At 36.2% G+C, this 14,550-nt stretch overlaps 1 protein-coding gene across 4 annotated transcripts in view; it reads right to left on the bottom strand.

Annotated features, from left to right (window-relative positions):
* CENPE (centromere protein E) overlaps window positions 1–14,550 on the bottom strand; it is a 35,105-nt gene that overhangs the window by 10,639 nt on the left and 9,916 nt on the right. The window contains exons 15-31 of one of the 4 annotated variants that reach the window (XM_021283029.2): window positions 13,223–13,314; window positions 12,867–12,923; window positions 12,620–12,787; window positions 10,415–10,489; window positions 10,053–10,175; window positions 9,559–9,693; window positions 8,778–8,955; window positions 8,164–8,318; window positions 6,824–7,138; window positions 5,679–5,990; window positions 5,344–5,502; window positions 4,969–5,175; window positions 3,780–4,055; window positions 3,514–3,672; window positions 2,441–2,662; window positions 1,192–1,350; window positions 769–990 (exon numbers count right to left, since the gene is read on the bottom strand). In XM_021283029.2, coding sequence (XP_021138704.2) covers window positions 769–990; window positions 1,192–1,350; window positions 2,441–2,662; window positions 3,514–3,672; window positions 3,780–4,055; window positions 4,969–5,175; window positions 5,344–5,502; window positions 5,679–5,990; window positions 6,824–7,138; window positions 8,164–8,318; window positions 8,778–8,955; window positions 9,559–9,693; window positions 10,053–10,175; window positions 10,415–10,489; window positions 12,620–12,787; window positions 12,867–12,923; window positions 13,223–13,314 — 3,014 coding nt within the window. The remainder of the gene's footprint in view (window positions 1–768; window positions 991–1,191; window positions 1,351–2,440; window positions 2,663–3,513; window positions 3,673–3,779; window positions 4,056–4,968; window positions 5,176–5,343; window positions 5,503–5,678; window positions 5,991–6,823; window positions 7,139–8,163; window positions 8,319–8,777; window positions 8,956–9,558; window positions 9,694–10,052; window positions 10,176–10,414; window positions 10,490–12,619; window positions 12,788–12,866; window positions 12,924–13,222; window positions 13,315–14,550) is intronic. The other 3 variants (XM_021283030.2, XM_065062823.1, XM_065062824.1) reach the window with 3 other exon arrangements.

The raw sequence follows: 14,550 nt of genomic DNA, 5'->3' as shown, positions 1-14,550 counted from the left end.
AAACATGTTTGGATGTATTTTCTGCAATCCCTGTTTGCACAGATGAGCAACACAAAGCAGAGATGTAATTTAAGCAAGGTTCACATCAAAAACTATCTAGAAGTTATTACTTAACACAATTTTATGGGTTAGACTTGTCAGTGTTGTTAAATTATCTTTCCTAATTTATTAAAGAATTAGCATCCCTTTCACTAAACATCTGAATTTGCAGTGAAGTTTTGACAGCAAGGCAATTGACATTCAAATGAAGGTGACCTGGAAGATATTGGTAGTGAGAGAAGATTCTCCTCCCACCGTGGATTTGAGTTAACTACAGATATTCAAAGTGATTACTAAATATCTGAACAAGGACTGCTGCTCAATGGCTACCACCCAATCCACTTGTCTTCACTGTTGTCAAGATACGCCTTATCCAGAAGAGAAATAAAAGTATCACAACTTGACAGCTTTAGTTCCAAAACTTTGGAGCTCAACTATGAAAACACGCTATTTCAGCAAATTAATTAAAAAATGCCTGTTAAGAGTTTTGGTAATGAAATCCGTGTATTTTCCAGCTCCTCATTTATTCATAAATAAAGCAGCCTCAGATAACATTTTATGTATATCTTTAAATGCCATTCCACAAGAAAGAAGCTAAAGCATGCCAGTATTCTTCAGTCTGGGTGTATAACATTAATACTTGTAAAACATGTTTCAACACACCTTCAAGAATTAACCATCTTCCCCTACCAAGCATTTATAATTATACTTTAATCAAAAATAAAGCACCTTATCCACACTCTCCTGTAGGTTAATCTCCAGTTTGTTCTTCTCCGCTTGAACACTTTCCAGCATTCCCCAGAGCTGCTCTCTCTCCTCCGCTAACAAATGACACCGTTCCTCCAGCTGTTGAAGTTTATCGCTTTCACTCTCGGTCTTTTCTTTTAGTTCTCTCAGCAGCTGGTGCCTTTCTTTAGTTACCAAATTTAAGTCCTCATTCAACTTGGATACCTATTAAAAATATTGTTTAAAACTACAAAATCACACATCACTATTAGCAAAATCTCCCGTTGCTAAATTGTATTACTATGACATCATCTATCTGTCCAAGAAATCACTACAGATTACCACAGGTAAACAGTAGTTATTCTAATGAGTCTTTGAGGGCACATCCTCTACATTATTTTAAGGGTTTCATATTACTGTACTTGCCTTTTCTTTCAGTTTGTTTATTTCTTCATTCATTTTTTCTTCCGTGTTTCGCAGTTTCTCTTCTCCATTTGCTATCACGTTCTTCTGGATGTCAGCTTGCTCTTTCTGATGCTTTAATTCTTCCTGTAGATGTTCCGTTTCTGTCAGAACCTTTAAGAACTGCAGAACAAGGTATTACATGGATGTTCACTCAGTATGATTAAGTTTTTCTTACCAGGACTTCAGAATGATAAATCAAAACATTTGAATTTCTAGTCGAGAACTATCAGTCTTTTACTTTAGAAAAACCCCTCAGTTGTCATTCCCCAATGCCTAGGTTAAGAACTCCAAAGGAAGACAGTCCTTAGAAATTGTCTTAATCAGTAAAAAAATATTGTGGGGTGAACAGATTAAATAGATGACTTAAAAAAACCCCACACAACACACCCCACCATGAAAGATACTCGTTCTTGGGGCAGCTGCCACCAGCTACATGCGCAATTTGTCCCATTGTTTAGTAGCAAGATGTAATCTAAAATTAAAGATTTGATAATCCTAGTTTGCTTAATTTTTTGCTTATTTTGAAATTAGTTGGTCTATACATACTTAAAAGAGATCAGTGGTTCTACCTGAGGTTTGCTAAAATTAATATGAAAGGCTTTGACTACTTAAAATAATCTGCAGAGCTTCTCTTAGGGAAAAAATACTTACCAGATTTGCTTTTAACTTCAGAAATTATCGATTTGATTTTTGTTAACTACATACCAGAATGAATTTGTCTGAAATAGCATGCCAATACTTTTCATGCAAATACATGGAATATTAAAGTCACTAATCAGCCAAGAAATATAACATCAGGAAGGAGAAATAGGTAGCTAATAAGTTTCTTTTCTGGGTTTAGCTTTCTCTTCATCATTCCAGAACAAGCTGAAGGGGTAGGAGAATTAAGCCCTTCGACACTGCAAACCTGGATTACCTCTGCTGTTCTGTGCTAAGCACAAAGGCACTGTAGCTGAAAGACACAGCAGGAACTTGCGGAGTGCTTGTCCAGGAGGTGGCAGAACTGCGTCTAAACCCAGAGCCTCACAGCGACCAAAAGGGCAGGAAAGGGAGAGGGGGGAGCAAAAACAAGAGCCCAAAATCTAGACCAGATTAGTACATTCAATTTTTAGTTTACTGCTGCTATGAACAAGTGAAGAGAGACAACTGAAATAATTCAGAATAGTACAACCTGCCTTTAAAACAATTATTTAAGAGACTTTATACGTACTCTCTCCTTGCTTTCCTGACAGTCAGCCTCTAACTGAAGTCTTTCTGCTTTACAAGTCTCTACCATTTGCTGAAGTTCATCTTTCTCCTGATTCAGTAAAGTGATTTTCTCAAGCTGCTGACGGATCTGCTCGTTCACTGTTCTTTCAGTTTGTTCTTTTTCTGCCAGGAGCTTGCCATATTCAGAAGAGACATGGGTCAGATTTTCTGTCACTTGAGTGATCTGAAAGAACAAATAAGAACCAGTACTCATATTACTAATTATTTCTAGCATGGGTAGAAGTAATTTGATGGTAAGTCTGGAAAAAAACATCAACATTCTGATTTTTAAAATTTTGTTGTCCCAGTAAACACGTGCTGATTTAAGAAAAGTGTCATTTGATCATATTTCACAAGCATTACCTGTACATACAGGTTGTTATGATTGAATTATTTTACAGAAGACACTTCCATTAGTTTACTGCTACAGTAAGCAAATAGAGATGTAACAATTTTGATTAAAAGGCCAATTTCTGGACTTGTGTCTCATTGATAGACAAAAGTGAATTATGATTTCATAACAATGATTCCATTGCTGCATCCACAGCAGATAGGCTTGATTCTAACACACGTTCATGTCTTCTAAAAGCCACAGTAGCTTCAGACATGAAAATAATAAGTAGCTAAGAAATTTATAGTAGTGCTGCATGTTAAGCAACGAGCTGCCTTTTAGTTACTCAAGCATCTTCAGAGTTACATAGCTAAGACACATATTACTACAATTTTAACAGTTTTAAGACCTGGAAGATGCATTGTGGTCAATGAGCAGTATCGATTCCAAATAACGTTCCATCATGCAGCAGTAACGGATGTTTAGTTATAAGTAAGGGTTGTAACGTGCAGGTCAAACTGCATTTGATCATCTTTTCACTGCCTCTGTTTCTGTAGAACTCTTTCCAGAGGCAGGAGAGGGAAAACGGGAAAAAGTTTTAATTAAATTTCATTATTACATTTACTGAGCCCTTAAGTCTGTAGAGGACATGGGTTGCCAGTCCTCATAGAATTTGTTGTTTATTTGACAAAACTGCATCTGACCTTCTGCTGCAGTTCATCCTTTGTTTCCTTCAATGCTTCTTGTGCTTCTAAGATTTGATTTTCTTTCTCTAAAATACTTCCTTTCAGCTCCACAATAGTCTCCTGATGTTGTCTGAGAGAGTTTTGAGCACATCTCAGCTCCTCCTGCATCTCTGAATTCTTCGGATACAACACAGTTAAAATACATTAAAGCTTGAATGACACTTGAAGTTAAGGCAGAAGTTTAGTAAAGTTGCTGTGCTAAAGGAGTAGAACTATATTCTTACCCTGCTAATTGTCTCCTGTATAGTTGCTTTTAGCTGGTCTCTCTCATTTTGGAGATTTTCCAGTTGCATTTTAAGGTGATCATCCCCTCCTTCTGTCATAGTGCTCACTTCCTCATAGCCATGCAATTTTGGAATAAAATCCGTTCTCTCCATTCTTTCAGATTCTCTTTGACATTCGTTGGCCTTCACTTCCTCCATTTCCTGCAGTTTCCTTTGTGCCTGGCTCAGCTCTTCTCTCAGAAGACATAATTCTTGCTCCATAGATTTTTCTTGAATCTGTGGTACCCATTTTATACAGAGATAGAAATCAACACATTTGGGAAGCAGCTTTAAGAGAAACATATCTGATCTCTGACAGGTCAATTATGTAAAACAAACAGAACATTTTAGAGAGATTTGTAGGTTTTTTTCAGAATAAGATTTGATTGAACTTGATATGCAATTGAAGTTCCTTGAAATAAAAGGCATTTAAAGGTAAAATTTGAAGTGAGGGCTTCTGAAACAAGTTACCAGAAGTAGAACTTCATGGCCACAGTTTAAGCCTGAGGGGTAAAACAAACCAAAAAACCCAAAACCACCCTCCCAACCCAAACTAGAGACCTTACCTATATTTCTAGTCTCAATAGTAGATAATAGTGGTTAAAGGCAATTTCCTCAAAATTTTTCCACTCCCCCATAAATATTAAAATATATGCGCATGCTTTACTTTTGTCAAAGTGTGTGTATATATATATGTGTATATATATATATATATATATATAACATACACATGTGAAATCAGTATGTCCAATTATGAAAATGTTGGCCGCAATGTCCCTTAACATACAGTGCCAGGCAAAAAAAGTCAGTTCTAGCTATGCTTTGAAAAAGCAGAAACGCCCTTTCCAGATAAGCAATTTTTAGCTTCAACCACTTAATTATAGAACCACATCCCTGGGCAGATCAACGTCACCATCCTGTACCAAGTTAAAGTTCTATTTATGGGAAAAGTGTTTGTGATATGCTACTACTAGTTGTCTATATACAACAATATGGGTGGGATATATTTCAAGTAAGCAATAACAGCCCTGGTGTTTAATGGTTTGCAGTCAAGCAGCAGGACCCTTATCTCCTGTTTGTTTTGCGAATTGTTTACACACAAGTGGAAGTTAAAGAAGCATGCTGTCCATTACAGCCTTAACATAATTACCAAAGTGCCTTCCCCATCCTCTTCTTTTTTCAAATGTAAACTGCCCAGCTTATCCTGCAAAGAATTGTTCTCTTGTGTAAGAAAAGAGATTTGTTCCTTTAGCGCCTGAAGCTCATCACTTGCTCTGCAGTTATTTTGTGATTTTTCCTCAGCAAGCTGGACTCTCTCTGATGTGATGATTTTTATTTCTTCCATCATTTGTGATATCTATTAAAAAAAATGTGCAAAAACTGTTAGCCAACTTTCTACCAAAGGCCTAGAAATTTTCTATAAGGACAAGCAGGAGATTCTAGGCAGACTAACTAGGCTTGTTGTCACAGTGTTGGAAAACACATTAAAAGCATTTTTCTTCTGAATTCTTACACAATGTTTTACCTGTGTTTTGAGTTCTTTAGTGGTTGTCTCTAGTGCCTCTTCAACACTCAGAATCTGAGATTCTTTTTCAGAAATATTTTTTTCCAGCTTCTTGACAGTGTCCTGTGATTGTTTGAGAGAACTCTGTGCATCTCTCAGCTCTTCGTGTGCCAAAATGTTCTTTAAAATACCAAAGAAAATATAAATATTTTGCAACATTAGCTAGCAATCCTCAATTAAAAAAATCCCAAACTATAAGAAGCCACTCCCCTAAATATATCAATATAGTTTATAAGCATTCTTACACTATTCCCCTTAACATGTATGGTCCATTTCCATAAAAGCAGAATTCCTACCATTGAAACAGTGTCTTTTATATCCTCTTTGAGTTGGTCTACCTCAGCCTGGAGAGACTCTTCTTTTTGCTTCAAGTAATCTCTTTCTTGGGTTAGAGTTTTTATTTCCTCCTGACATCCAGTAAGCTGTTGGAGAACTGCCTGGATCTCTGAATCCTTGGCCTCCAGGCTCAACTCCATCATTTTTTCTTGTTCTTTTAATTGCTCCATTTCATTTAACTTCTGCTGAGTCTGAATCAAATCTTCTCTCACCTCAAGAAGTTGTTTGTGCTCTGCTGTCTTTTCTTCCAGTTCTTGCATTTTGCTACAGAGCTTCAATTTGTAAAGCAAAAGGCAAGACACTTCATTGTAACGTAAATCTGCAGGTGTACACATTCTCATAGAATCTTATATTAGCTTAAAAAAAGAGCGAGATGCTGCCTTTCAACAAGAGAATAAGACCTTCATTTCACTTTAAGTCATTGCTTATATTCTTGCCACATTAAATAAGCATTTGCTTATGGAACCTTCCTGTGGTGTCTCTTTAGCAGCAAAAGTCTTACTAAAACATAACACACATGAAACTGTCACATAGCTTAAGAATTCTAAAATCAGGAGTTGTCAACTCCACAGCTGGAATGACAGCCATAAGTGGCAAAAGCCTTATAAAAAATATGGATCTTTACTTCTCTTCTTAAATGTGGTTTGTTTTTTTTTTCTAACCCCGCTCTCCCTTTCTAATTGCAAATTTATCTGGCAGTTCTGTGGTTTGAAAGATCTTCCCTTCTAAACAGGCTCCGGTTCCTGATGAGGAAACTTTGTTGCTCTGACTTTGGATAGACTAATTCAGAGCGCCGCATTTAAATAAAGTATTTGCATAACAAATACGTAACTTAAAAATGCCAAAAGAAAAGTCAAGTACAGAAGGAGAACACATGACCTGGAACAACATATACATGTCCATATATATGAATATAGACCGTTCAGCTGCATAACCCTGCAACCTTATACAGCTGGCATAGAATAAGTAATAACCACTCATGCTAGAGGAATTTCAATTCTAATGTTATCTATACCTTTAAAACTACTTAAGTTGTGGGGATTTTTTTAATATGATGAATGAATTCCTCATGTCTCATCTGTAAAAGGAGCAAGCCAACACTGACCTCTAATTTCACTTCATCCAAAGTTGTTTTAAACTCTTGTGCTTCTTTAGATAGAACATCTATTTGGAGCTTCATTTGTTCATTGTTTTCCGATGCAGCTACATATTTTTGCTCTAGTTCCTCATGGAGCTGTTTAAGTGCGACGTGTTCTCGCTCAGACTTTACATATTTAAGTTGAGCATCTGCAAGATCATCTTTTGATTTTGCAGTTTCTTCAGTCATATGTTTAAGTCTAACTTCATTATCAGCTACTTCAGCAAGCAGCTTTTCTCTTTCCAATTTCAATAGGTGCAGCTCCTCGCATTTTTCAAGAATCTGCCAAAAGAAAACCATTATTAATAGTGTCTTCTAAATCAGTATTTGCCATAGTTACATAATAAAAACATGTTCACGGGCAGATCTAGGAAATAAAGTACAGGCAAAGACACAGCACAGTACACTGGGTTTTGCTTTGTTGGGAGGGAGCAGTCTAGCAAGCAATCCTTCCAGGAGAAGCAAGACAGACAAGCCCCTTCCAATACCTTGACAAACCTCCCCTCCAACCCTTCAGATTTTCTTTACATATTTCCTTTTTCCTATGTTTGAGCAAGGACTGGACTGATACTGTTAGCTATAACTTCTAGATGGAATATTTAAATGTATTGATACTTTCTTCACGATATAGAGTTTATAAAGTTAACATGTAGTTAAGGTTTGTTTATTAGTGGAAGTAGACCACTGGAGGGGTTTGGAACTTTTTTCAAAGCATGCATAAGTCTGTGAGATTACTTGCCCTGGATAATTTTCACTGCACATACTTAGTAGCAGGTATTTCAGGATAAATAAACCTGGAAAGTGTTTGCAAACAAACCCTTTAAAGACACATTTATGGCAAACTTAGTGTACTGAACACTGACCTGGCAGGAAACAGAAAAGTTGCCTTACAAGTTTTCCAGAATTTGCAAGTTAAATCTATCACTTCTCAAGCAGCATTTCTGCTAAGAGGTATTCACATTTTCTTTGCCCAAGTAGATAGAAAAATAAACCAGTTTTAGAACAGTAAACCAGTATCAAACACCATTATACATACACAGTTATCAATGGTGACCACGGCAAATAGGCAGGCAAATGTTAACCTAGAAATTCCAGATTAATTAGGCTTAAACATGTGATCTTAAGTTTATTCCTAGGTGCAAATATTAAACACCTGAGAAACAATAATTTAATCAGTTGTAATATCTCCAGTTATTTGATTCAAGACAACTTTTGGCATTAAATCTTCATATCCAATAGGTCTCTGTTAAAATGTTACCAGTTGAGCACAACACAAAAACACTGAAAAAAGTTGGTGTTTTTTTTACCTCTTTCTGCTGCATCTCAACAGTATTTGGTAGAGACTGAAATTCTGATAGCTCATTGACTTGTTGTTGTAGAAGTGCATTCTCATTCAAAGCTTTTTCTAGTTCTCCTTTTAAGTCAGCAGCCTGTTTTTCCAGCTCCACAAGAGAAAGCAGATCTAGAGATTCAACAAGGATTAATAAGAGTGTGAGAGAAGAAAAGCATGTTATAAATTAAGCAGATTTCTAATATATTCTGGATGTTTTATCAGTACAATTCTAGCCAAGTATATTTTACAGTTGCCAACAATTAAAAGATGGAACTAATGGTCTGATTTTAGTCATCACTTGTCAGGTTAACATCCAGTTTATTTTAGATTCTCCCTGACAGCCTTCATTAACTTGATTATCTTTGTGCAAAATACAAAACATTCTTGAACTATTTGGAAACAGCTTACAGAAAGTGCTGAAACAGTTACTATGTGCCAACAGTACCATTTACTGTAGCATTTTATATTGACAGAAGATCTAAGTCCTGTTTTCAAGAAAACAAGAGTCCAAGTCTTCATTATCCCCCCATTGCTATGGGGAAGAGGAAGGAGAGGGGGAGAGGAACAAAGCACCACCTGAATCAGTACCTTTTGGAACTTTCCCCTCCATCAGTGAAGTTAGCCTTGTGTTCTCTTGAAATACAAACTGCAACTCTTTCTGCAAGTCAGCTTGCATTTTTTTGTAACTGGCTTTTCCCGCTTCTATTTGGCTTTGATAGAGTTGAACATCCTTTTGCATTTGCATGTAATTACCTAGGAGTTCATTCTTCAGGAAAACAAAACAACACGCAGTTCACACACAGAATACAAGTCTAGTTCCTTAACATTTAAACATCGCATGAGCCACGTTTCTGTTGTCACTCTGTACAACTTTGGTCTTGATAAATATGGCAGAATAAGCCACAAGTTGACTGCATTCCTGCCAGAGTCCTATAATGAAAAATACCTTACAGGTTGGGGCCATAACAGCTTCTACTATTTTTTTTCCTCCTTCAAAGCTCAAACTAAGCTTTACCCCGCTTCTCTGTGTTCATATCCCTTAGTCTCACTCTCTGGTGAAATTAGGTATGGAGTCTTATTTCCTAGTAACTCCCTAAAGACTGTTCGCTCGCTCACACTCTACTGCTAAACCTAAAACTACTCACCCACTCCTGTGGAAGAAGCCTCTGTTTTCTTTTATTCTTGCTCCTGAAGACTGACTTTTCATTGATTCCATAATAAAAACATTACTTGCAGCATTAGTCATTATCTTTCTCCAAATACTTTACCACATCTTGTCTTTACCAATTGCCCGCTTCACTAGTCTGGGAGCCAATAGGCCCTTAACAACATTTTGTACAGCTAAAAATGCAGTTGAACAAGTACTTGCCATCTTCTCCTTCAGATCCAAATTTTCAGTTCTGAGAAAAGCCGATTGTTTTTTGGCATCCAAGGCTATGGCTTCGCTATCTAAGAGGGATTTATTCAGCTGCTGTATTTCTTCAGTTAGCTTATCAGCATCTCCCTAAAAAAGACAGATAAATACTCAAAGAAATCCCCACATACATAGCCATAATAAAGCACGTGTTCATGATAACATGGTTAGAATGAAAATACAGGCTCAGAAGATTTGGTAAATATACTCTAAAAGGAACAGTACCAGGCTTGTTTGAGAGATGGGATAAAAAGCAGCATTTCCCATAGCTTTACTTCAGCGGGTTATTGCTATATGATAATACGGTAATTAGCATTAATAAGCTTTCTAAAAAAAAACCTTACCTAGTATCTGTAGGGAAGTAGATATCAATTATACTAAGGCTATACCTAAATTTAACCCACCGCCAACAAAACCACAACCACCTCTCAACCCAGCAGAAACTTTACCACTGAAAAAGATGTGTCCTTTTTTTCTGCTCCTGCTTTCTCTAATTCTTCCACACGATTCTGCAATATCTTAATTTTGTTCTCTTTCTCTTTCAGCTGTTCCAATTTGGAGCTTATTTCTGCCTAAAAGTTGAAGAAAGAGGGCAGATTCTAGTGCTCTGTTTTTTCAGATAAAAATTTAACAACAATCTTTATACATAGTAAGCTTTACGGCTTTTAGACATATCGTCCTTACAGCTGGTAAGACAACCCAGAGTCCAATGATGTCTAGGTCCTCCTCAGCAAATATAGTATTTCAAGATAAACAAATCAAGCATGTTTCATACAATTCTTATTGCACGTAAATTCATGGACGGGCTCACCTCTAGCTCCTCATTGTACACTTCAGCATTTGAAACGAGATTCTTTAAGTTGGTAATTTCATGCATTAGTTGTGTCTGTGGAGCAAATTGAAGCAAAATTGCAGAGGATGTTAGAAAAGCACCCACACCGGTAGTTTTGGTTGCCAACACCATGAAAATAAGCGAAGTCTATCTTGTGTTTTCTATTAGTGGGCAAGCCGTATATACACACGCATATCTATTTAAACAGCTGCAAAGCGAGCCACTATATATTCTTTCAAATGGATAGATGAGGTGCAAAGCTCTGTTTTAGCTTCCCAGTAATTAGAAAGGATTCATGTACAATTTAATCTGCCACAACTTGAGAAGCAAAAGCAAAACCATCAAAGCAATTAATGCAGAAATCATACAGATATGACACTTGAAATTCTAGTCGTGTTAAGCAGCTTTTTGAGACAGTGCAGATATTTATGATTAAATCTATTCACTACCAAGAATGACATGGTGCCAAAATTGAGCTCAAGGAAGCCATGAACACATTCAGTGTCAGCCTCAAAGGAGGCACAAGTAGAAGACTCAATAGAAAAGCAGTTCTAAAATGGAAGAACTCTTTTTCTTTTGGTCTTTTTCAGAAAAGCTTTACAAGCAGCATTTGTCCACAAGTACTTCTGTCTAGTCACAAGTGTAAGTAAGGAGAAAATCCAATCTGTAATTTTAAGATTAGTGACAAGCTTTAAAACAAGCACTGTCCTGTGAGTATTTATATATATCAGGAGTATAGCAAGAAAAAAATCTCCATCTGTAATCTTAAAATTAGATTATGGTTGTAGAAGATCTAGTACAATGCTACTCTCAGAAGTCATTTAATGTCATTATTCAGAAGAATAGAATTCACCTGTATATATCTGTGGTGATTTATATTGATGGATTTCAACTAATGTATTTAGTGAATTATCTGAACCTTCAGCATTGCTGTAACTGATCTGCAACATGGTTATTAACAGATCCTTACATTTTATGGACTGTCTTCAGATACATATATGAAAACATGAACCGTTCAGAAAGCAATTATTGTAATGAAAACTACTTTAGAACATTTCACCTGTTATTAGACACACAAAAGCTTAGAAGTGAACACTAACTGAGACTTAGTTAAATGTTGGCTGTTAAGGAAGATAGCACAATTATTTCAGCATACAAAAGGTCTTCTAAAACCAATCTTAAATACAAGCTAAATTATAACCTATTATGGATCCATTTTGTTTAAGATCCATAAATCTTTATAGGAAACACAAAAGAAATGAGAGGTGATCTAGTTAAATTGTAACCTAAAACAGCAACGCAAAAGGATGTAACTTCAGCTTCAACATCAGTTTCGTGGTCAGAGGACATTAAACAGACTAGCGCGTACCAGTAACGTACAGAGAAAGTATAACAAATGGAATAACCCAATCATGTCTCAATACCTCAAGTTGTTTGGTTTAGATTGTTTTTGTTACTTATCCACAGTCTAGTGCTTTTATGTTACAGAATCAGAGCATAAAATGTTTGGACAATCAAGATAGGTCTCCAGTAATGGCACAAGTAGGTGAAGAGAACCAAAAGTCAGTATCTCCTCTATCATAATTATTCAGCAGGTAGATTTACCTTTTCTGACTTCCTGGCACAAAATAAGTTTCAACTTTCCACAGACATTACTATTCACACTACTACTTTTAAATATTTTATTACCGAGTTAAATAATGTAAGTTAAAACTCACATAGTTCAATGGATTACAAAAAGCCAAGGCTATCTTGGATTGTAAACCAAGATGTTTTGCACAATATGTGAAATATGGTTTAGCAACCATACTTTAACTTCCAAACAGTTTTTAAAATTATTTACACAGCAAAACAACGTTCTTCTGCACAAGTCTAGAATGAAATTCAGATCATGGATATATAAAATATATGAATGCATATATATATATATATATATATATATACACACACACACGCAAATACATGCTTAACCAGATTTCATTATGTGACTTTCCAAAAACTTAAGTCTGATTTTACACTCTGAGTAAATCCAGTTTATATCCTGGGATGGTTCGTTCTGTTGCTGAAAGGAGCTTTAACACCATCAGTCTGTGAATCGGCATCCAAGGACACGCACAGTGAATAAACTATAGAAAACAAGCAGAGAGAGTTCTTATCCCTTGTATTTATTTCAATGCACCTCACCTCATGATCTTTTTGTGTTAGTTTTTCCAGTGCTTCAAATTCATCCACTTCCATTTTTTCTTTCAGTTTCTCCTTCAGTTCATTTATTTCTAACTTGAGCTGCTCATTTTCCAATACCAGGTCATTAAAGTTAGCTTGCAGGATGTTGACCTCATTTACAGCAATATCCTGAAGAGCAGCACAAGAAACTTTAGAAGTTGTTGTTGGAATGTCAGTCTTATTTCTAGGAAATACAGAACAGACTTACCTTTTCTAGCACTAGCGCTTCACAGAGTTGCACGGATTCTTCAAAATCTCTCTGAGTCTAGAAAAAGAATTGCTCTTGGTTAATTGATCTACAAGATCAAGGATGTTTAGTATTACATTAGTTGTTGCTTGTCTTGTTCAAATACCAAAGCTCGCTAAATCGTTCACCACAAAACCATTAGAATTATAGAACCATCCCCCAACTTCAGACATGAGGTGAAGAGACTTTCAAGCCAGTTATTATATTTCTTCAGATATATAGGAGAACATTGGTGTTCTACAGAAGCGTGAAGCTCTATGAGAAGCATGTAATGTATATGCACTGTATTAAACAACCAAAACAGATTATGATGTTACCCAATTCACTTTAGGTCCGTCAGTCCATTCTACCTCTGAAACTTGATCAGGAAGCAGACACTGGTTGTCACATGCAGAAGTCTCTAATGTAGCTGAAAAGAAAGACGTATTAAAAATAGAGTAGCAGTACATTTTAAACCGGACATCAAGAATTATTTGCTTACTGAAGAATTTTGTCACAGTGGCAGCAATCATTCAATGGCAAAGATGTAGCACACTGAGTACCACCCCTGAACCTCATGATTTTCTCTTATGAAAGCAAACAACACTGTCCTTACACCTTATCAGAAGTTAATTAATATTAAACCAAATCCATAATATACTCACAGACTAGGAAAAGCGTTTAAGTGTGTGAAGTAAAGAACAATTCAACAGTATCCTGAAATATTTAAAGATAAAGCACACACACCCACTCCATACAGAAGAAAATCCCAACAATCCACACAGAAGCAAAAAAGCTGGACAGAAGGACAGGAAATAAGGCTGTAAGAAGATGAAACTCAGTAACAATACTGTCCAATTTTTCTTGTCTTCGGTTCAACTTTCTTTGCCCTTCACTCCTTTAATAAGTCTTTGAATTTCTCGGTATCTCAATCCAATGTTTGAGTAATGACTTCTCTATTCTCCTTTAATATCTTGGAATTTCACATACCCCTTTTCCCCCTCCCCTTCTTTCTGGAGGGAGAACACAGTTTGTATGGATAGTCTGTGTTAAAGAATAACTTGGGCTACTTTTCCCAAAAAAATAGGGGGTTGAGGTATGCTGCATGCAGAAGTATTTATAGACCCTGCCTTTTACCTCACTACTCCTACCTTTGCTTTTAACACATTAAAAACTCAATATCCAGAACAGGCAAAAAAAATAAGTAATTGCCTTGTAAAACGTGTACAGAGACTTTTTGTGTGCGTGTTTTTTATTTGTGCTACCAGACACATGACTTATTCCCTTTGGGAAACTAAGTAATGCTTGAAAAGCTACCCAACAGCAATTTGCTCCACATTATTTCACCTGGGATAGTAAGACTTATGCTCTTACTTTTTAAATGACACGAACATTATTTCCAGCACAAGAAATACCAGTATTGTGCTAAAACCACTTCCCTTCCAGGCAGCATTCTTTGCTGGCACACAAATGTAATTTCCTTATGGGTGCAAGTAACTCTTTCAAAACTGGGTTCATGGACCATAAGTTGAATAGTATTATGCCAAATAAATGTAGCATTTGTATTGTTAGCGAATTAATTTGCTTTTTTACTTCGATTTCTTAAAAACTGATTTTTTCTAATTTTGAAGTTGCTATGCAGAGTTCCCTTATTTTTTTTCCTGAA

Source organism: Columba livia, chromosome 4 (genome assembly GCF_036013475.1).
Source record: "Columba livia isolate bColLiv1 breed racing homer chromosome 4, bColLiv1.pat.W.v2, whole genome shotgun sequence".
In the NCBI taxonomy this organism is placed as follows: Eukaryota; Metazoa; Chordata; class Aves; order Columbiformes; family Columbidae; genus Columba; species Columba livia.
This window is presented reverse-complemented; position numbering and strand designations above follow the sequence as displayed.